This window comes from Daldinia vernicosa (assembly GCF_022497035.1).
Source record: "Daldinia vernicosa strain CBS 139.73 unplaced genomic scaffold F5Y00scaffold_59, whole genome shotgun sequence".
Lineage (NCBI taxonomy): Eukaryota > Fungi > Ascomycota > Sordariomycetes > Xylariales > Hypoxylaceae > Daldinia > Daldinia vernicosa.
The window spans coordinates 6,573-29,350 of NW_025953975.1; the positions used below are offsets into that span (position 1 = coordinate 6,573).

At 36.9% G+C, this 22,778-nt stretch overlaps 5 protein-coding genes and 1 non-coding gene across 6 annotated transcripts; 3 read left to right on the forward strand and 3 right to left on the reverse strand.

Moving 5' to 3' along the window:
• Positions 1-9,125: 9,125 nt before the first annotated feature.
• Positions 9,126-10,919, forward strand: F5Y00DRAFT_246680 (uncharacterized protein). Its single transcript, XM_048009196.1, has 3 exons — positions 9,126-9,895; positions 9,963-10,419; positions 10,580-10,919. The coding sequence occupies exons 1-3, from the start codon at positions 9,300-9,302 to the stop codon at positions 10,682-10,684; spliced, it is 1,158 nt and encodes a 385-aa protein (XP_047861139.1). The 5' UTR covers positions 9,126-9,299; the 3' UTR covers positions 10,685-10,919.
• Positions 10,920-11,941: 1,022 nt separating this feature from the next.
• On the forward strand, positions 11,942-13,437 carry F5Y00DRAFT_265746 (uncharacterized protein; the record flags this gene model as incomplete). The annotated part of the gene is made up of 7 exons (XM_048011833.1): positions 11,942-12,124; positions 12,191-12,304; positions 12,439-12,688; positions 12,739-12,856; positions 12,918-12,982; positions 13,043-13,203; positions 13,267-13,437. 7 exons carry the CDS (start codon positions 11,942-11,944, stop codon positions 13,435-13,437), a joined length of 1,062 nt encoding a protein of 353 aa, XP_047861140.1.
• Positions 13,438-13,540: 103 nt separating this feature from the next.
• On the reverse strand, positions 13,541-15,043 carry F5Y00DRAFT_172019 (uncharacterized protein). The gene is made up of 2 exons (XM_048004873.1): positions 14,200-15,043; positions 13,541-14,130 (listed from the first exon to the last, which is right to left on the reverse strand). Exons 1-2 carry the CDS (start codon positions 14,873-14,875, stop codon positions 14,093-14,095), a joined length of 714 nt encoding a protein of 237 aa, XP_047861141.1. The 5' UTR covers positions 14,876-15,043; the 3' UTR covers positions 13,541-14,092.
• Positions 15,044-15,295: 252 nt separating this feature from the next.
• F5Y00DRAFT_246683 (DUF1741-domain-containing protein) lies at positions 15,296-18,236 on the forward strand. The gene is made up of 6 exons (XM_048009197.1): positions 15,296-15,705; positions 15,849-16,058; positions 16,132-16,285; positions 16,348-16,460; positions 16,511-16,848; positions 16,900-18,236. Exons 1-6 carry the CDS (start codon positions 15,622-15,624, stop codon positions 17,876-17,878), a joined length of 1,878 nt encoding a protein of 625 aa, XP_047861142.1. The 5' UTR covers positions 15,296-15,621; the 3' UTR covers positions 17,879-18,236.
• Positions 18,237-20,632: 2,396 nt separating this feature from the next.
• On the reverse strand, positions 20,633-21,556 carry F5Y00DRAFT_273005 (uncharacterized protein; the record flags this gene model as incomplete). Its single annotated transcript, XM_048013093.1, has 1 exon — positions 20,633-21,556. Exon 1 carries the CDS (start codon positions 21,506-21,508, stop codon positions 20,633-20,635), a length of 876 nt encoding a protein of 291 aa, XP_047861143.1. The 5' UTR covers positions 21,509-21,556.
• A 905-nt stretch (positions 21,557-22,461) lies between these two features.
• On the reverse strand, positions 22,462-22,552 carry F5Y00DRAFT_t140. Its single transcript has one exon. It is a non-coding gene; the product is annotated as a tRNA-Asp (tRNA).
• Between the last annotated feature and the right edge of the window lie 226 nt (positions 22,553-22,778).

Genomic DNA, 22,778 nt, shown 5'->3' on the forward strand with positions numbered 1-22,778 from the left:
TTTTAATATATTAACTTTAATATTAACTTTAATATTAACTTTTATATTAACTTGTATATTAATTTTAAATAAATTAATTATATATATTTTAAACTTTAATAAATTATTAATTAAATTAATTAAATTAATTATAAATATATTAATATTAAATAAATTAATTATATATACTTTTATTTTTAATATTAAAGTTAATTTTATAATTAATAATATTAAATTTAATATTTATAATAAATAACGTAAAAATTTAAATAAACATTTTAAAAATTTACATTATTAATAAATATAAAACTTTTAAAAAAATAAATTTAATTTTATAAAAATTAAAATAATCAATAAAAGAAAATTTAATATATATATATAATTAAACGTATATTATATTATTATAATTTAAAATTAATAAATAATAAATTTTAAAAATATTTAAAAAAAATAATTTTTCCCGATTAAATAATACTACTTTTCGTAAAAATATAATTATATTTACGTATTATTATTATTAATTTATATTACCATAAGGTATATTATAAAAGTTTTAATTATAATAACATAAAAGAATTAATAATATTTATAAATTTAAAAACATATTTAAAGGTTTTTATACGTTAAAAACATAAAAAAACCATTATAATAAAAAAGATTAATTAATTGATTATTTAAAACTTAATTTAAAAATTAATTTAAAACTTAATTTAATTAAAATTAATTATTTTAAAATTAAATTACTTAATTATGTTAAAATTAACTTAATTAATTATTTTAAATAATAAATTAATTTTAAATAATAAAAAAGAAATTATAAAATAAAAAATAATATTATTTTTAAATTACTTTACCGGGCTTATAATATAAATTACCTTATAAAACAAATGTATATAATTATATATTAAAATTATAATAAATTAATATTTTTTAATTTTATTTTATTATTTTTATAAAACGTTAATATTTTTTAATAATAATAAAAGATATTTATAAATATATTAATATATTTAAATTAATTATATTTAAAACAATTAATTAATATTAAATTTAAAAAAATGCAACCGTATTTTATAATATAATTAAAAAGGTAATTTATAAATAAAAGGTATTAATTTAAAAATAAAATTATATTAATTTATAAATAATAATATATAATTTATAAATAAAATTAAATAATTTTATATTTTTTTATTATAATAATATATTTAATAACGTTTATTTATATAAATTAAATTAATTTAATAAAACGAATTTAATAATATTATATTTATATAATAATATCGTATTTTAAGTAAAATATTAAAAAATAATAATAAATAAACGGTAATTAATTTAACGGGTTTATTAAATAATTTTAAAAACGTTTTTATTATCTTTTAATTTTTATACATTAAATAAATCAAATAAATTAATTAAATCATTAAATCATTAAATTAAATTATTAAATTAATTAAACCATTTAAATCATTAACTTTTTTTTTACATATATTAACCGTGTTTTAAAAATGTTATAAAATAAAATAAAATTATGTTATTTTATTAATAATTTTAATGGTCGAATATATACATTTATTTTATAAAATAATTTACATTATAAACTTAATAAAATAATTTAAAAATAACATTATTTTTTAAAAATTAATAAAATTTTATTTTATTATTATAAAATTAAAATTATTAATAATTATTATAATTTAATTAAAAATTTATTTTAATAAATTTTAATTTTAATTTAAAAAATAAAGTTTCTTTTATTATAAACGTTATAAATTTTTAATTTATATATTTATATTTATAAATTAAAAATAAAATATTTTTTAAATTAAAATTTAAAATTATTATAAAATTATATATAATTAATAATAAAAGTTTAATAATAAAAAATTAAATATAAAATTTATAATAATTTAAAGCAACATTAATTACGTAATATGCCCATTACTACGTGCGTAATAAAACGGGGTACGTACTTCGTTTTTTTCTTATTTTTTTTACGTTTACTTTAATAACTTTACGAATTCCGGTCCGATTTATATATAATTTATACCATAATTTAAATAAGAAAATAACAAAAACTACGGTCCAAGGTGCACGTGACTTTGCCCCGGATTAACTGAGATATTTAAAAGGTAAGCATTTATGTATATATAATGACTTTTTTACTAGTACTTATTAATTTATTTTAGCTTATTATATAAAAACAGTTATATTTTTACGAAATAAATAGGTAAAAATCAGGGCTTTTTCTTGCAATTTAAGTCATTTAATTATTTAAATAATAAGACCTTTCCGAAATTTATCGGGGCTATATTCGTAAAGTTATTAAGGATAAAAGGTATGGGGATTATAAAGGATAAAAGCCATTAAAAAAAGCTTTAAAACAATTATTATAGTTAAAATTCATACTTTCAGCCGCATTTAGGTCAATTTTAGTCCAAATCACGTGCACCTTGGATTGTAATTTTGCTGATCTTCTTATATAAATTATGGTATAAATTATATAAGATTTAAATACGAATTCGTAAAGTTATTTAAAAAGGAATACGAGAAACGATTTAAATTTACCCGGTACGTATTTTATATATTACGCACGTAATAATAAACATATTACGTAATTAATGTTACTTATAATTTAATATATAATAATAACGTATAAAATATTTTTTATTTTTATAATTTAAAATTAATATTTTATTTAATTTACTTTTTTATTTTTTTATATATTTATATAATATTACGTTTTTATTTATAAAATTTTTATATTTAAATTTATTAATAATAAAATATTATAATTAATATTATAATTAATAATATAATTAATATAATATATAAAAATAAAATATTTTTTATTTTAATTTTATTTTATATTAATAATATTATTATTTAAATTTAAGTAATATTAATTACGTAATATATTTATTATTAAATGTATAATAAAAAAAGTACGTATTTATTATTTTTTTTTATTTATTTAACGTTTATTTTAATAATTTTATAAATATTAATTCGATTTATTTTAAAAAAAATATATTTAATTATATAAGAAAATTAATTAAGTTACGGTTTAAATTACACGTGATTTAAGTTTAAATTAATTAAAATATTAAAAAAATAAGCTTTTATATATATAAAATAATGTTTTTAATGGTTTTTATTAATTTATTTTAATATATTTTATAAATATAACTGTATTTTTACGAAATAAATAAATATAAATTTAAAATTTATTTTATAATATTAATCATTTAATTATTTAAATATTAAAACTTTTTTAAAATTTATTCGAGTTATATTTATAAAATTATTAAAAATAAAAGGTATTAAAATTATAAAAGATAAAAACTATTAAAAAAAAGTTTATAATAATAATAATAATTAAATTATTTATTTTTAACCGTATTTAAGTTAATATTAATCCGAATTACGTGTATTTTAAATTAAAATTTTATTTATTTTTTTAATAAAATTATAATGTAAATTATATATAAATTAAATTAAAATTTATAAAATTATTAAAAGTTAAATATAAAAAGTAATTTTAAATTATTTAAAATTATATTTCGTATATTACGCATTTAATAAATAATACATTAAATAATTAATATTACTTTTAAATTTTCCCGTTTTTTATATATTAAATTTTAACGTTTATTACGGTTATTATTATTATAATTAACGTATTATAATTAATATAACCGATATTATAATTATTTTTAATATTTATAATATTTATAATTAAATATAAAATATTATAAAAATTAATAATTATTATTTAAACTTTTTTATTTTTTTTATATTTATATAATATTATGTTTTTAAATATTAAAATTTAACATTTATTATAATATATATTATAACCGTTATTATAACCGTTATAATTAATATATTATAATTATTTTAAAATTTAAAAAGCAACATTAATCGTGTAGTATGCCCATTACTACCCGTGCAATATTCGCGGTACGTACCCGGCTTTTTCCCACCCCTTTTTGACGTTTACCTTAATAACTTTACGAATACTGGTCCGATTCCTTTCCAAAAAACATAATTAATTATATAAGAAAATCAGCAAAATTACGGTCCAGGGTGCACGTGATCCGGCCCCGAATTGGCTGAGATATCTTAAAAACAAGCATTTGTGTGTACAAAGTGACTTTTTTACTAGTATTTACTAGTTTATTTTAGCGTATTTTATAGATATAGCCGTATCTTTACGAAATAAATAGGTAAAAATCTGGGATTTGTTTCATGATATTGGCTATTTAGTTATTTAAATATTAAGACTTTTTCGAAATTTATCCGGGCTATATTGGGAAAGTTATTAGGGTTGAAAGGTGTTGAGATTACAGGGGATAAAAGCCACTAAAAAAAGCGCTGGAACAGCCACTATAGTTAAAATGTATACTTTTAGCCGCATCCGGGTCAATATTGGTCCGAATCACGTGCACCCTGGATTGGAATTTTGCTGGTTTCTTTATCTAAATTATGGTATATATTATATATAAATCGGACCAGAATTCGTAAAGTTATTAAAGGTTGACTGCGAAAAGCGATTTTACGTTACCCGGTACGTACCCCGTTTTACTGCACGGGTAGTAATGGGCATACTACACGATTAATGTTACTTAATTTAAAATATATAAATTTAATTAATAAATTTAATAAAAAAGTTAATATAATTATTTAATTAATTAATATTTATTATAAAAATATATTAATATTATTATTTTTAATAATATTTTTAATAATATTTTTTATTATAAATTAATTTTTTAATAAACGGTTATTTATAATAATTTTAAATTAAAATTTTAATATTATTTTAAAAAATTATAATTATTTAAAAATTATATAATTATAAAAAATATATTTATTTAAATTAATATTAAAACTTAATTTAAAATCATTTAAAATAATTAAAAATATAATTTAATAATAAATATATTTTATTTTTATTTTTTTAAAAAAATAAATTATTATTTATATTATAAATTTATATTTTTTATAATATTATAAAAAATATTAATTATATAAAAAATAAAAATTTTATAAATAAAAAATTTAAATTATAATAAAATTTTAAAATTTTTTAAAAATTATATATTAATATAAAATTATAATTTATTATAAATTAAATATAAATTATATAAAAAAATAATATTAATATTATAAAACAACATTAATTGTGTAATATACTTATTATTACCCGTATAATATACGGGGTATAATCCCGGGTAACTTAAAATCGTTTTTTATATTTAACCTTTAATAATTTTACGAATTTTAATTTAATTTATATATAATTTATATTATAATTTAAGTAAAGAAATGGTAAAAATTACGGTTTACGGTGCACGTAATTTAAACTAATATTAATTTAAATACGGTTAAAAGTATAAATTTTAATTATAATGGCTATTTTAAAGCTTTTTTTAATGGCTTTTATCTTTTATAATCTTTATACCTTTCATTTTTAATAACTTTATTAATATAACCTTAAAAAATCTCGGAAAAGTTTTAATATTTAAATAATTAAATAAATAATATTATAAAATAAATCTTAAATTTCTACCTATTTATTTTGTAAAAATACGGTTATATTTATAAAATACGTTAAAATAAATTAATAAAAATTATTAAAAATATCATTTTATATATATAAAAGTTTATTTTTTTAATATCTTAATTAATTTAGCCTTAAATCACGTGTAATTTAAACTGTAATTTTATTAATTCTTTTATTTAAATTTTAATATAATTTATATAAAGTTCGAATAAAAATTTATAAAGTTATTATAATAAATATAAAAAAGGTGAAAAAAAAACCGGGTACGTACCCCGTTTTATTACACGGGTAATAATAAACATATTATACGATTAATGTTATTTATATTATATATATTATTATAATAAAATCTTTAAATATTTATTATAATAATAACTTTTTTAATTTTATTAATTTAATATAAAATTTTTATTTTTATTTATTTATTTTATAAAAATTTAATTATATTTAATTTATTATTAAAATTAATAAAAATTAAAAAAACATTATTATATATATATTAATATTAATATTAAATTAAATTACGTATAATTTAATTAAATTATTAAAATAAACGTTATAAACGTAAAAAAAAGTTTTAAATATATACTTTTTTTATTACGCATTTAATAAAAGGTATATTACTTAATTACCGTTACTTTTTTTTATAACACTTTTAATAACACTTTTTTTACATTACCTTTTTTTTACAATAATCTTTACCGCTGTTAAAATGTTCTCTTATTTTATTGCATTCCTTGCTTTTATTACGCAAGCGGCCTCTTTTAATTCCATAAGACCATTTGCACTTCACATTACAGGAGGCAACCCCATTGGCTTGCACAATAGCCCTGAGTTTACGAACAAAGCCAGGCTGCCAGGCCAGGCCAACCGATTGATTTGATTGGTTGAATCCCTAATGTGGCCGCCCTGCCTCGCCGCGCTGGGGGTCACGGGCGCTCGGCACGTGCTTCGCACGTGCCTCGCACCCGTGACCCCGCGCGGCTCGGCGGGCGGCCACACAACCCCGTAGCCACACACAACCCCCCCTAGCCACACACAACCCCCCCTAGCCACATACAACCCCCCCTAGCCACGGTTCGAATCCTCGACCTCGCATCCCTTCCTTTCTTTTACGCATTACTGCGTAAGCAAAAGCGCCGCGCTTTTGCCTGCTACGTAAGCGGATCAAGCTCGAAACGCTTCGTTGACCCCTTATTAGCGTTGCTGCGGCCGAAAGCCGCAACAACGCCAGGCCAGGAGCCTTATGGCTGATTACGTAGCTGTGGCAGGTTGTGTGGCCGTGGCTGTAGCCAATCCAATTGCCAGGCCAAGCTTGCTGTGGCTAGTCACGTGGCTGAGGCAGGTTGTGTGGCCGTAGCTGTGGCTAGTCCAATTGCCAGGATTACATAAGCAGCTTTCGTCGAAATCTCGACCAAACCCCACTTTATTTCAGGATGCACCCAATCAAATCTCGAGGAAAATCCACTTCATTGAACGAGGCATCCAATTAAATCTCGGCCAAAATCCACTTTATTGAACGAGGCATCCAATCAACACATGAAAAAATGACCAGGGCACTTCCATTTCTAGTAGTCTTATTTTCCTATTTGGGCCAAATAGGAAGGTGATGTGGGTCCCCAGCGAAAAAAAAAATGCGACACAATAACCCTTCGTAAACTCAGGGCACAAGCAAGTCGAACTCATCGATCGATGGTATTTTAACTCTTTACTCTTTCGATTTCGTCGTCTTGTCAACTTGATCGCTAAATTATTTCATAGGATATGCTGCAGCATGCCATGCTGGTGCGGCCATAGAAGGCCTTTGCTACTCATCTGGTGCTGGCGGGAGCGTAACTGAATTCTACTTTAATTACACTTCCTACAATTCGGACACGGGAGTCCCCTCGCAACCTGGCTGGATCACGTACTTGTTGAAGGCGGGCAGCAATAACGGTACTATTACTGTCCCTTCCTCATTGCGTCTCGAACCGAGCTTCGGAAGCAACGTTTACACAGCTCTTATCTATCCTGGCGTTGAGGATGGCACCTCTGTTTACTTCCATCCGAACAACGGCACATTTTATATGAACGGGGGCTACGACGACTCAAACTTCAACTCGACGTATCCTAGCCCGCCTCAATCTTTAGGCAATCTTACAAATTTCCATTTATGCTATCAATTCACTGGCGGTTACTACTACCAGTCAATTGCGTGGGTATCTACACAGCCGCCACATAATCCGTCATGTCAGCCTGTCAACCTAAGCCTAGAGGAACTTTCGTAGGAGGTTTAGAGAGCCGAACAAAGCATCAAAATTCGAGAGGCGGGGGCTGCGGGGAAAAGCTGTGTTGTTTACTTTCCTTATTCGAATCTCTAAAGAATTTATGTAGTAATATGACGTCTCTTATCCAAAGGTCAATAAGATCTGGATCCAGTCCTTTGGTTAACCATCGCTTAAGCTGTTAAGCTAGAACCTTAAGCCACATTGTGGCTGTACAATACGGAATACCTTAGCGTCAGATGGGGGGTAGTGGTAGCTGCATATATACCGCTTATTAAATCAAGCCGTACTTATCCCACTCAATTCAATAAGCGGCTCCCGATTCTTACGTTTAAAGAGTTAAGTGACTCAAATATTTAAGTGGTAATATTACCGCTTACGGTTTAAACGCTCCAAATATTTGTGGCGCTAGGCCAAGATGAGCCGTACTAGCACGGCTCCAGCCAATGAACCGCGCAGGCTCCGCTTACATCAGCGCGCAGCTCCCGATTTAAGCTGCTCGACCAATGAGCGGCTATTGCGCCGCTCGCATCTCTGCGCCGCTCCCGTTTTGAGCCGCTCCCCCATTGCGAGCAACTCCCCCGTTTTGAGTGGTACGTACGGGGTATTATTACATATACCCGGGCTGCACAGACCAGGTTATACCCCATAATTGCAAGTCCACACGCGTGCCCGTAATATGTAACGTAATGTGCCCTGTGGTTTATTTGAAAAACACGTAACCTTCCAATTAAATCATTTAAATTTAAAAAAACACGTAACCTTCCAATTAAATCATTTAAATTTAAATCAATTACTGTAACCAGTAACCCGTAGCCCGTAATCTCAACTGCAATGCATATAAGTAGATTCCCATACAAAAACGTATGGGAATATACCTTTTACTTTTTACATATATGTACTTACCCGGAGCGGTGCACGTGCCGCTCCCTGGTGGGAGCCGCTCAAAACGGGAGCGGCGCAGAGATGCGAGCGGCGCAAAAAGTGTGAGAGGCGCACGAGCCGCTCATTGGTCGAGTGGCTCACAGTGCAAGAGCGGCGCACCTGTTGTACCACTCAAAAAATATTGATTGGCTCCTAGCGCTGATGCGTATGAATTTGGTGAGCTTCACGTTTTTCCCTAACATCTGGGAGCGGCTCATACCTGGGAGCCGTATGTATACTGTATATTTACGGCTACTACTACCCCCCATCTGACGCTAAGGTACCATTTCACAGATAGGTAACTAATGGCACTGTATATGCACTGTACTATCCAAGGATGTTGATATATGACCACTCATTTACAAAGCTATGACGTTAATTGCAAGCATGGTCATTTAGGGACACACAGAGCGCGTCGCGTTTTATTCGCTATTTAAACGTCCTAAAATTTAGATTAGGTAACTATGCGGTGTAGAACTTGACTTCTATATATTATTTTATACCTCATACCTAATACCAAAAGACCTTCAGTTCTGTTATAATTGTATATTATTCCTGATACGATGCCTCCCAAACGCCCTGCAGCTAGCGCTGGTACTTCCAGTAAGAAAGCTAAGACATCGAGTGATGAGCCGCCGAAAAGCAAGCGATGGTCCGCCGTGTCTGGCTCTGCTAATGCCGATGCCAGTTACAAAAAGATCTGGGAGAAGCCCGACAAATGGTATTCGTATGTAACTATGTGCCCGCCAGTACCGGACGATGACGATGACGAGGACGGGGACGAGGACGAGGAAGAGGAAGAAGAGGACAAGGACGATGAGGACCACACCGACGACGAAAGCAGGGATGGGCCCAGATGCGGCCGAAAGGGTTGTATATGTTCCAGACCAGCCGGGGAGAATCCAGATCACCCGTGGGTCGTGAGCCGGGCTGGCTACCGGAAATATTCCACTCAGCACATCCATTTCTCATTGCGTAACCCCGATTTCTTCCAAATGTACACTTACAATGACCATGCTGGCTACGGATGTCTTCAGGTTGTCCAGAATTTGGTTTTAGATTATGTCGAGGCAGTAGAGCGTGGCTGGAAAGAGCAATGGGCTGTGTGTGAAGGTCTCGGCCTTTGGTTACTGTGCCCATCTAGCGGTATCATGATGATGTAAGAGCCCGCCCGCTTATATCTCCGTTTCAATGATTCTCTGCTAACGCTATTTTCATCTCGTCAGGATCGATGATGGCGAATGTGTCGACCAAACTATGCGTCTCGTCGGCCTTATGTTTCTAGATATGCTGGCACAACTTGATGGCCTAAATCTAGTTGGCGACGCTACCGACGTTAAAAGCTTGGGCACCATCATGGCCATATACTTGAAGATTGCTTCAGATGTGCGCTCAATTGGTGGTATCCTTGAGGAAGACAACGATGAGGGAGGTCGTAAAACGAAATTTCAGGCCAACCACTTTGATGATGCCATTCTTTCATACGCCACTCAGCGAGGCGTTACATTGCAGGGCCCTAGTGATATCGACGAAATCACTGCACGACTAAATGGAGAAGTAGAGTTGCCTAAGAAGAACGCAAAGGATCCATGGGGCTTCAAAGCCGCATTGAAGATATATGAGAAACACTACGGCAAAGGGAAGCCCCGCGCTATCGGTGGCGATGATCTAGATATCACGACTGTATGTTACACTTCGAAGTCTTTGTTCTCCCCATGCCTCTTTGGCCCGTGTCGGGAAGTAGACCTTTTCAATTCGAGTGAATTGAGAAGTAATGTTTTTCGGGACGCGGGTGAAACTTGTCGACAATAATACCTAAAGTAGCTGCTAACTCTCATCAAAGTGGACCAGCTCTCAGCGTAAGGAGGCACATTTTGACCACAAGGACCCGTTAGGCAAGCGAGAGATCGATGCGCTTAAAAAGGGGATGGTGATGCAACTTGGGTGATCTCGTCATATCCATGGTTGGAGTTTTTATTCTGAAATCGAGGAGTTAGTGAAATATGTGGGTTAGTAATACGTTAACTATGGATGTTGCTATAAATCAGTTTGGGCTGCCCTGTCTCTAATGGTAGTAATGTAGTATATGTTTTGTTTTAAGTCATTGTTAAGTTGATCACATCATGTCGAGCTTACATGCATGATGTAGCCTTCGTAAGAGGGTGGTAAAAGATATTCTTGATGCAGCACTATGTTTGATGTTTGTTGTTCCGCGTTTCTATTACCTGATGACCGTTGCATGCTTATACGTAGCTACTTAGTCTACGTTATTCTTGAATGTTTAGTTTCTTGTCTAATCGCCTAAGTCCATTGCATTGGAATAAGCTCCAGGTTGAATCCGGACTTGTTTGATTGGCTGATCGGCGGTTGCGGCCGATCGAGCTAAAATAAACTTCGATTGTTTGATCAGCGAGACATCCCGGGTGTACCTTTGTTGCACGGAAGGAAGGTGAGAGTTGCTGTTGGGGTTTCACCACCAACCCGCTTCGGCACTTGTCCGAACCTTCCCTGTCCTCTCAAGCTCCGCTAAGCCGGCGCAACTCTGCAAGTGGTTGCAAGTAGCTAAAACCATCTGTGATTTATACGCGTATGCGCACGTCGGAACCGAAAATGTCATGTTATCAAAATGTCGGAGACGCACCGGCATCTAGATGTAGATTGTGGGAACCCCCCTAACACTGTACTCCATCGTATGTGAAAGTCACGCTCACATACAATGGGCATATATCTTAATCGTCTTGAAATACATCATGAGCTTGGATTTGGTATGAGACGGGCTTAGAATAGGGTACTATTACAAGTGCTTATCCACGCACCTGTATATATGTAGTGTATATTTTCGCATATAGCTAATGAGCTGGTCCATTTTAGACGGGATGATGAATAATCACTTTTGAATTATAGACCTTATCCAGCGGCCTAGTTGCAGATATGCGGTCTCTTGATTAGATGTGAATACAGATTAGAGGATTTCGTACATTACCATTGCAGGAGTTCAGGATCATCACCCATGCTGGTACAACGCTCTCCTCATACACCATCACGCCGCTGTGTTCATGACACTCTAACCTGAAGCATGGTTTCCAAATCCGATTTTTCACTTGTGTAGATATTAACACCGAAGAACCCCTAAATTAAATAGTAGTATCCTTTAAGATCCCTCCATGTGGTCGGGAAACAGAACCAGGCCAGCCTTTTTCACTAGATGGCAGAGACTGAACCCGCCTCCCCGGGCGACACATTCACACCTGGTGCCGGCCACTGGGTGGACGCCGTCATATGGGCACTCATTAGCCTCTCTACCGTCTTCCTGGGACTTCGAGTATTCTACAAATCCAAGCGAGGCCGAGGACTCTGGTGGGATGATTGGGTTTTGATATCATCATGGGTTAGTAGTTGACCTCGTTAATACTTAAGCTATATCTTGACTCACTCATCATTGTGATCACTCTAGATTATCCTTATTGCTTCGGGAGCACTTATAAGCCTCTGTGTATCGGCAGTCTTCATTAAACGTGATCAAGATAACGGACTGGGCGCTCACGATGTTGGTATGCTGAGTACGATTGTAAGCGATTTTACCCCTTCACTCCACCTTAACCCCTTTACTCTTTTCTTGTATAGCCGGCCGCAAATCTGCCCTCTAAAGTCTCTATTTTCATATATAACCAAGTGTTGACTAGAAATTGAATGACGGAATAGGCGGGGACCTTATTCTTCGTTTCGGCAATATGGAGCAAGACTTCCTTTGCTATAACGCTCATTAGGATCGCGGGTCCTCGGTTAAAGATCGCACTTCGCATGATTATGATATCTATGAACATGGTTACCTGTGTCAGCTTGATACTCCGATGGGTACAGTGCCGGCCAGCGAGGATGATATGGGACTCCCATGCTACCGGAGTTTGTTGGAATAGGAACCTTATCCTTGCGTTCACCATTTTTGCTGCTGGTATGTACACGGCAATAATATAGTAACGAATGATTACTGACCAGTACTAGCATACTCCGCATTCATGGACTTCGTCCTGGCTGCTCTTCCATGGCCCATTATAATAAAATTGCAGATACGGACCAGTGAGAAAGTTGGTGTTTCTATTGCTATGAGTATGGGTCTTTGGTATGTTGAATGCTTCTGGTTAAAACAACGCTCTTGTCCATCCTCTTACATAGTAGCACAGCGCGGGTATAACGTCAATCGTCAAATGCACCAAATTCAGCGTTCTACGGAGTGATGACTTTGGCGGTAAGTAAAAGCGTTTGATTCCAGTGAGCGGAATGGTACTAACATAGATGATACGTCTAGATAATGTCTTTGAACTCGCAATATGGTCCGTAGCGGAAATCGCTACTACAATAATGGCAGCATCGATCCCTGTGCTTCGTTGTGCACTGATGCGTGAGGCAGCGGGTTCCGCTCACTTGGGCTATCCCGTTACATTTATTAGAGACCGTTCCCGAAAGGTGGTAAGTAGGGTACGAAGCAACCATGTCTCGTTCTCCGCATCGAGACGCTCTAGAATGGTGAAGTCGCCTGACGGTATTATGTACGAGGAAAGAGCCGCTTTTAGTGGGAATAATGATGATGATGGGATTTTCAAGATGGAGGAGATCCATATCCAATTTGGTAATAGGGGGGTTGGCGATAGTATCGACCTTGAGCTAGAAAGAATGCCACGGTCATATTCGCCGTGTGTATAATATGGATTTTATATGGATAGCTAATTGTAAAGATTATATACGTAGAAGCTCTGATAAATATGCCGTCCAGTTTCAGAGTTAACTTCAACTTCCCAAGGATAACGCGTAGAGTAGCTCTCGAAAACTTCATCCATCACTTAGGTATGTACGGAAACAACAAGGTTGTGAGTGGCTAAGTTAGATTTCTACGTAAATAATCTATCCTCAATATTCATTATGCTTCTGTGATTGGATATATTTATTATGTACTTGGGAGTCATGGCAGCCTATAAGCATTATGAATCGGTATGTTGTTAGTTGGCATACGATGCTGCTTTGGTTCTGCCTCCAGGCAACCTCCCTTGGTTATCACACCCTAACTAACCATGGCAACTTGAATTCCTAAACGCACCCTATAGGTGTGATGGTATAGCTAAGAGCTGATTATTTGCAGATGGTACGTGAGACGGCTATTGTTCCACGTATGCATGCCCAGTTTATTAACACTGAGTCCTCCTTGATACAACTGACTGTTGATGTTGGAGTTGTAGTTGAACGGACCGGGTCGAGATGCTCTAACCAAGTGGTGATGGTTGTATAATCTAATAATGACAGTGGTAACGCCGCCCAATGCAGATGAATGGTATCTTAACTCATTATCGCTTGCAGTTCACTACTACACCATAAACGATTCTCCGCAGCCGCATTCCTCCTCTATGCATAGGTTAGCATCATCTAGTCATATTTATCAACAAGGATAAGTGCTATATGAGAGGGACTTACTTATGTTTGGATTCCGGAATATGAACCGCTGGCTCAGCTTATCCTCAATCCAATCCATTTCGCTCCCTATTATGCTAAAGAGCGCCTTGCTATCGATCAAGACCTTTACTCCATCTTGCTCGACCTCCTCGTCAAAGGCGCCGGGCTTGTCCACGTAGTCTAAATGATAGGATAGACCGCTACATCCCCTATTGCGCACGCCCACCTTGATCAACTTTGGCTCTGGTTGGTCTAGCAAGCCTCGAAGATGTTCTACCGCTGAAGGAGTAAGCTTTAACGCGGCTTTGCGTGGTCTGAGCTTGCGTTCGCGTTTCGGAGGGGCTGGCTTCGGCTTCTGCGCCTCCTGTTCTGTGAAGGCAACATCAGGATGTGTAACTGCTTCTGGCTGAGGTGGTGGTCGAGTCTCGTGAACGTTTGGTATGGGACTGGCGATGGAGGTTTCTGGTATAGGTTCGTTGCGCGGTTGCGACGATCTACTCGGGTTTGCATTTAGGGGATAGGGGTGGTATGATGGCGTTTCTTGGAGCTTTTCTGAAGGCGCATACCATGGTTGATAATTCGAGAACTGTCGTAAGAGGCTTTCGCAAGGGAGTAATCTTGGGGCTGATGTGGCAATGCGACGACCGGACAAGGTTGTCCAAGTTCGTGATAACGCTATGCGAGGGGAATTCATCATGTTACGGCAGACAATGCGCCCATAAATTCCTAATGAGAGGAAAGTAGTGAATTAGATGGTAGGTTCGATAAGTGGTTATAAGACATGTATCTTGTAATAAATTGTATGTAGGTATGTAAATATGTAAATTGATATTGATTTGCAAGCATCTTTAGAGTCGGACGTCTGATGACATCGGTCGATAAGGTTTGCGACCCGGCTCTGACCGGACCAATAAAGGGTCTTCTATTGGTCAACTGCACTAAATTTACCGGTCTGATGGAATTACTAATGGAATAAGGCTTTTCCGACGGCAAGGAATTGTCTTAGGTATTGTACCTACGGATTACTGATTTATGCACCTTACATACCTACATATGTACACTAGTACATAGCTACGCATGTGAATGCATACTGCAAGGGGTTGACAGTCCAAATATGTACAGTGCGGGAAACATAGTAAACTTTTCAATTTAACACAGTACAACACAATTAGGTACATGCCCAGACAAATGGTGTCGCATGGACATGGCCTCCATTGTCATTTCTCAATGATTGCGACGCGACACCTCGAGTTGGCGATTTATCGATTTACCCATTTAGCATATAGTTGCAACTGGCACAAAGAAAGACCCTCTTAAGAGCCACTCTTATAACACGCGACTCGCAACGGTATAAGCCAAGCACTACTGCGATGATACCACCTATATCTATGGTATAATATAAACTGCGTTCATGTGTCGCCCGTTCATGTATCGTCATCGGTCATGGAAGTCTCGCCCTTAACCCAACAGGCCCGACCTGAAACCTTCCAACCGAAAGTAGACCAGTTGTACGAGGCGTTATTCAAGGTTCGAGAGCTTCGGATTTCCTTTTGATCTTAGGATTGGGCAAAAAGCTGACAATGGGAATTCAAGGTATGTCGGCCTGCTCTAGAAACCATCTTGCCTACCTAGCCTCCGCTTAGTCGCTGACTCTTCTATCACTTGAGTAGGATGATATCGATACGGACGGAGAGAAAGCCGAGGGCTTCTGGCGAGAGTTCTTCCTCCTAAAGCCCGACCGGCCCTTCCTACAACAAATTCTAGCTGCTCTAGCACCCGACGACCTGATAAACCTCCAGTCTCAAACCCGACAGCTCTTCTTCAGGGCTGTGGAATGCTTGAAGAAAGGAAATGGTGTGGCCGACCTGCATGCTCTTGAGGTAAATAAAAATAATTAAACCGAGTTCCAAAATACGGTTCAAAGAATATATCTCTAACCACTTGCATAAACAGACCTTAACGACCTTCTTCTCTACTATTCTTCCTAAGAAATATACGAACCCGAGCTCGGATATCATAGCTGTGCTAGCGGGCCTAGATCAGGTTGATGCCGTCTTCACCGATTTTGTAGGGGCTCTGGATGGGGTAATTCGTAATGGTAAATCAAGTAGGCTGATATCCTGCTTCATGATCTAGGCGAGGAATATGCTGATAGCGATGGGAATACAGTGGAAGTTCGGCAAAAAGCCGTGGATGTTGTCTTATCCATCACCTCGGGTGCATACCAGACAAGTATTCTGACATATTTCATACAGCGGGATCTCTTCCCCGCCATAATGAAGGTTGGTCTTTTTTCCACCGTGAGTTAGGACCCGAGACTGACGTAGCCAAGCTCATTCAAGACTCGGAGTCTCCCGAAAAGGTCTTGGAACCGTTTACTTTATTGGGCCTATTGGCAAATTACAACAAATTTGAATTTCAGAACCCCTACCAACTACGGCTCAATGATTTTGTTAATGAGGCTGCTATACGGAAAATCGTTCGATGTGTCGGGCACACTTGTCGAAGTTTAAGAAGTCAATACGTTGATATTTTACAGGATTTACCTGAAGGGTGGTCCATCAGTAATACTCTAACCATGATCGGACTTGGTGCCATTACTCCTGGCGCGAAGGCACACCAGAAACCAGCATACGACCCTGAAGTAGCCAAGCAGATGTTCGCAAAATTGTAAGATGGCATCCTATTTACTCCAAGGCCTCGGCTAACCTACCTATCTAGGCCTGGCGAAGATGCTGCCGTGCTACTAGGGGCATACGACTTCAGCCATGCGAATAAGCTATTTTGCTTCACCCTTGTCACATTACCTGCTGAAAAGGGAGAAGAGCAACCTATTTCCGGCTTCCTATCACTGACCTCTTACCTCCTTCAGCATGCCTTCCTCTCTACTAGGGCCACAAACTATGCTCATCTCAGTCTCATGGTTTTCCGGCTTCTTATTGAGGACCAGCTGCTATGTAAGCGAATATGTAGCGATGAGAGTAAAGTCGCCGTCAGACTCTGTCGTCAACGGCAACCATTCCTGCCAGCTGTTCGGGGAGAGCGCATCTTAGCGACGAGCGTTCTAGACACCATGATAGATGGCATCAACCATAATTTGCGTCGCAGACTCGATGTCAGCCTCTATACCTTGTGTGTCGGTATCATGCTGCGTATCATCTCATACCTCTCGCGGTCACGGACAAGATTGCAATACCATTGGTCTGAGCTGTTTCGCTCTCTGCTGTCCCTTATCCGTTTCCTTACTACTTATGCCTCTGATCTCAAGGGGCTTTCCCATTACGAATCCCTCTTAGACCTGGTCGTGAACCTATTAGCTCTTTCCCTCTCCGCAGGTGAAGCCTTTCTTCCTACGCCTGCTGCCTATGACGACCTATTCTACAAAGTTGTTGAGAGTGGTGAGATCCTAGCAAAATTCCGCGACACCTACCGCCTATCAAGCCGACCATCGAATTCAATAGGCACGCTTATTAGCGTGAGTACGCACTATAAGACCATGTTGGACTCGGATAGTTCCAAAAAGAACCTTACTAGTACTGAGGTAGCGGAAGTGATCAAGCAGGGCTACGAGACGTTGAGTATCCAGGCAAGGGAAGGGCTTGACGGCTGGGAGAGGTATCGTGAAGCCGATGAACGGACACTTCTTAAGAAGATGGCACGAGCAACGGTGACAGATGTTCAGGTCATCGTCCAAGCCTAAGTCGTATAGGTAGGATGATTAGACTAAGATGTGGATCAGAATGTGTTTATGCAAGATTAGAAATGAGAAGCCATATATGTTGGTGTCCAGTGTAAGACACTACATGAGTCATAGAGAGTCGTGGTGTTTGTCTGAAAAAGACATAAGAAACCGTGATTGGAATTCGGCGAATGGGTTTGGTACCGTGAAAGGACTCTTGATTTTGTGGGCGAGCTATGACCAACAACATCATGACAATAATATTAATCAGGTCGTAGGACTTTACAAGAGATCCAACCTTCAACGGACAGTGAAACCGTGGGGGTGATAGAATAGGGTAGTATCGCTAAGGTTCCATCACAGCCTGCATAGAGTAACGATGAACTACTAATAGTGCGAGAAGATATGTACACATCTGGAATTTGACATGATGATGAGCCAAACTTCTACCAGTAGTCGTATAAAGGCCGGGGATTTTAGTTTCTATTGATTTCCTAACCCCTTTCGTTTTCTGCACTGTCGTTGAAGGTCAACTTTGGAACCGCGTGTGCTAGCCCCCCCGCCAATAGCTCTGTGCTACCCTATAGAAGACGTCTAGGTTATTGGATTCCTAATGTAGGCAGCTAAATAACTTAGCTGGGTGGGCTGTTTTCATGCTTATGCTCGAGGTAGGATCGCATATCATTGGTCTTCCCTTGACACATTGTTCTTATTCGCGAACCTAAGCTTCCAGTTTCGTGGATCGCCATACGTTATTGCTACACTTTATTAGTCATATGAGGATGAAGCTCTACAAAGCATTAGTACCTACGATACCTACCCGTTAGAATCTATAAGGCATGTCTACCTATGTTCCGCCCTTAGCGACTCCCGGCAACGACTACGCCCGACTATTATGGACATTTGAATACCAAATCGCGCCAATTTCGGTGTCCTTTGGCGTCCCTTCATCGGCGTAAGTCTACAGATCCGCATTGTTATCTGCGAGAATGCTACGCTATGTAAATCTAGGGAATAGAGACAACCGCACGCAACATGTAACCATAATTATTCGTGCTTGCTAATGCCGTTTGAAGCACCAAGAATTTCCCCATCCTATCTTCCCATGCTAATCGGCTACTCTCCTATCTCCCATACCCTCCAGCACATAACCTATTAGATGCGAGATACGAGTTGCCTTCTCGTAGCTTGGAGAAACTTCCATGTAACCTCTACGCTCGACTCTGACTAGGTGACGCGATGATGGTCTAGTGGTTATGAGAACGATGTGTGATATCATCCGTCTATAAGGAGCAGTGTTTTGTTCGGGTGTATAAAGCCAAAGGGTAGTAGTCTATTATAACAAATCTTGCAGGTCTGCAAACCACTCTTTGGCTACATCCGAGTTAATTATAATATAAACATCCATCTCCACAGGTATGTGCGAATGCTTACTACTTATACCCGGGACCCGTCCTAAATCCTTCGCTAGAACATCACCATGTGCGACTGGGAACGAACGCTCTGCTCCAACTGCAACCGCGTAATTCAGGACAAATGCATCGCCCCCTGTCTGGACGATTACCACGCAGTATATACCGACGGAGCGAATGTGCAGATTGTTTATAGGAAATGCGGGCCTTGTAGCAGACCTACACCTCCGCCGTGATATCATATTGACGAAACTTACGCGATAAGATTGGATAAACCCTTTGGAGTACGGGAGCGGATGAAGCAGCGTGACTACAAGCAGCATCCAATATCTGGACCATCGTCCGGAACACAGCCAGTTCCTCTGCGAAGATTGTGCTTCATCGTGGTTAGGGTAGATGTGTTGGCGGTAGTCAGTGGTTGGCTAGCATGTTGGGCGCTACATCTTGTGTGGCTGCTGCTAAATGGTGTGCTGTTTCTAATGGCTAACATGCCCATCGTGTCAACTTTCCTTTATAATCTTTACTAGTTAAGTAGTTTGGAGTCTATGGTGCACATAGCCACTTTCGACTAGCTATTCTAACTTAGGCACAACATCTGAGTTACATGTGTACTATAAGATGGGAAGAGGGTTAATATACTTCTACAGGAGCTCGGAGTAGTCTTGGCTGCTCCTATTAGGGATTACTTTGATCCCGTCCAATAACCGGCTGTTGAATGTCAAGATACCTATGTTCCTCGTTCTTTTCTGATATATGATCTTGAATCTTTCATAACTTCTGATTTGAGGATAAGGAGATGGCTACCTAATATGCTGTCTCTGACTCTTGATTTCCAAACACACCGCTTGTATTTATAACATGATATATATTATACCCCTTAGTGACGAGTAAGTATACATCTAGTTAACGTTGCGGGGGTCAATACTACCTTTCAAGTTGCGTAACGTACCCACCGCGTAAGCTATTGTCGATCGTCAGCAGCTAGTCGGGCATATCTGTCAGCCTGATCGCTAAGCTTTCAAAACTGTCCATGTTAGGTAAATGTTAAACTTGCTTTGGGAATTTATTACATACAGACGGAGGGGTACGGGTATAAGTATCTAATGAAGACGATCAGACTACCGCATCTACTCTTAACTTGTTCCTTACTATCTTCCAAAGTTGGTCGATGACCAACTTCTCTGTAACATCAGGAAGTTGTCTAGAGGTTCGTTCTCTTTTGTAGAACTTTGGAGAGGGACAATATTTTCATATGTTTAACATTTTGTATCAAGATATCTAGTAAGGTAGTATTACGGGTTATCCGGACAATTTCCAATTACTCATAGTCCAAACCTGACCACTAACAATTCCAACTCATGCCTCACGTATAAAATTTCCTAGGCCAGATATTCATTGCGGTCTTCAGGCCCTCTGCCACTGGGAGACCAGCGTGGACAGTTCGCTCGTCTCCTGTGCCATTTCGAAGCAAATTAACCCAGAACAGCGCGTTTCCAGCTACAGGTTTGAAAGCTAAGCCACCTTCCTCATGGTTCCTCCAAAGCCGCTGGCCCTTCTCATGTGCCTTCGTTAACGCAGTCGTGTTCACAAATGGGAACCATGTCTCACCGCCCGTGCACTGATCCTCTAGAATAGCAAAGAAACTGGCGATGCGATTCCAGCTCTTTCCCCGCCCTAGCATACCCCGCCGCGTTGGCTGCGGCCGATCGTACCAGTCGTGGTGTCTGTTGAAGCGCTGGCCTGCAGTGTAGCGTACAAGTTGTGGCGGGCCAATGTCGTCTCGGGAAGGGTCTAGCATTGTACCGAGGAAACCTTCGGCACGAGCCAGCACACATTGTACCGCAGGGTTGTCGCGTGGTAGACCAGCAGACGACGAGGTCCGATCTTGTGTACCCTGATTATGGCCGCTTTTATAGACTTGAGAGGGAGTGAACGCGGAGTACCCGGCTTCGAGCAGAGCCTTTATCTCGGTCGGAGCGAGGAAAGACTCAATGTAGATAACAAGGGGATCGAGAGAGATGATTTCGGTCGTGTAATGGTGGGGAAGACAACTGAAGGATGATGTAACTGGTTCGATGTCTTGACTAAACATCTTAGAAACCAGCGAGGAGCGTGAGGCTAGATACAGATATATCGAAATAATAGATGGGGATACGATTTGATAGATGATCGGTGCTAACAGGGCGACTATGGCGACAGCCAATGCCACAATACCCGAAGGTCGAGATACCGGGGCCATGGTAGTTGGCAACTAACGTAATATATTTTCAAGATAGTCGACGCTACAATAGTGCAACTTACATTGATGCAATTTTCAAACATACTCTGGTTCGGCTGGTGAGAATTATAAGTCAACCGCGAGCTAGAAGAAGTGGACGACTCTCCGAGCTACCATAAGTAGGTTTCTACAACACACGACCCCCTCGACGTTTTCGGAGTTCCTTGTTCCGATCGAATCCTCTACACAGCTATTGAAGCTGGCCATTGCCGGTGGCATGAGTGGTGACACCGCATGTAGGCTGAAAAGCCTGGATTCTCCGAAATGGAGGAGCGCGACCCATTGGAGAACTAAGTACAAAACTGGTTACCCAATGTGACATATCAACCCGTGCCCATGCCGGGATGGAACATTTACGAACGTCAACCTACCTATGAGAATTTAATCGCTGACACTAATTATCAAGGGTGTGCCAACCACGAGAACCAAATTCATACTACCGGTATATGTGACTAACTATATAAAAGATAAATAACAATGCCAATACTATTATATCCTCGATGCAATAAAGATTTTCTGGAAGAGAACTTATATAAAACTTTTCATCTTGTTATTGGAGGTTATAGAAAGAGAAATTACATACGGCAAGGCTACTACGAACTTATAAACTATCATCTATACAATACATATTGCTTAGAAAAATGATGGTATTGTTCTATAACTCTTGGTTAACTTCGACGAGTTATAGATAGGCCTTTACGAATACCACGATTAGGTTGCGGTAGAATTATAACATGCATAAATTTTAAGAGGTAGTTAGTAGTTATAAGGAAACAACATCTTGGTTAAAGCTTCACCCGAGGCGTAATATATACATACCTACGAAGGGCGGTATGACCGTCGCTACCACCTAATGCGAATTAGAAAACAAGGACAAAAAGAAAAAAGGGAGTCAAGCAAAAGATGAATTATGTCTCTCGATCGGGGAATTGAACCCCGGCCACCTGCGTACATACAGACTAAGAGAATGACAAGCAGGTATCCTAACCACTAGACGAATCGAGATTTTTCAACATCTCAAATGTTGAAGACGCTAGTTAGCGTTAAGTGGAGATGGTATACCATCTTTCTTATTTTAGGTAATTAGATAAATGTTTGGAATTAGAAGCTGGGTGGACTGTGGAGTGTTGTTCTACTAGCTTAATCAGAGAAGCGTATCGTGAGTGTCTTGTATGATGTATCTTGGTCAACATGGGCTTATAGGAAAGACAATGCCGTTATCAAATCACGT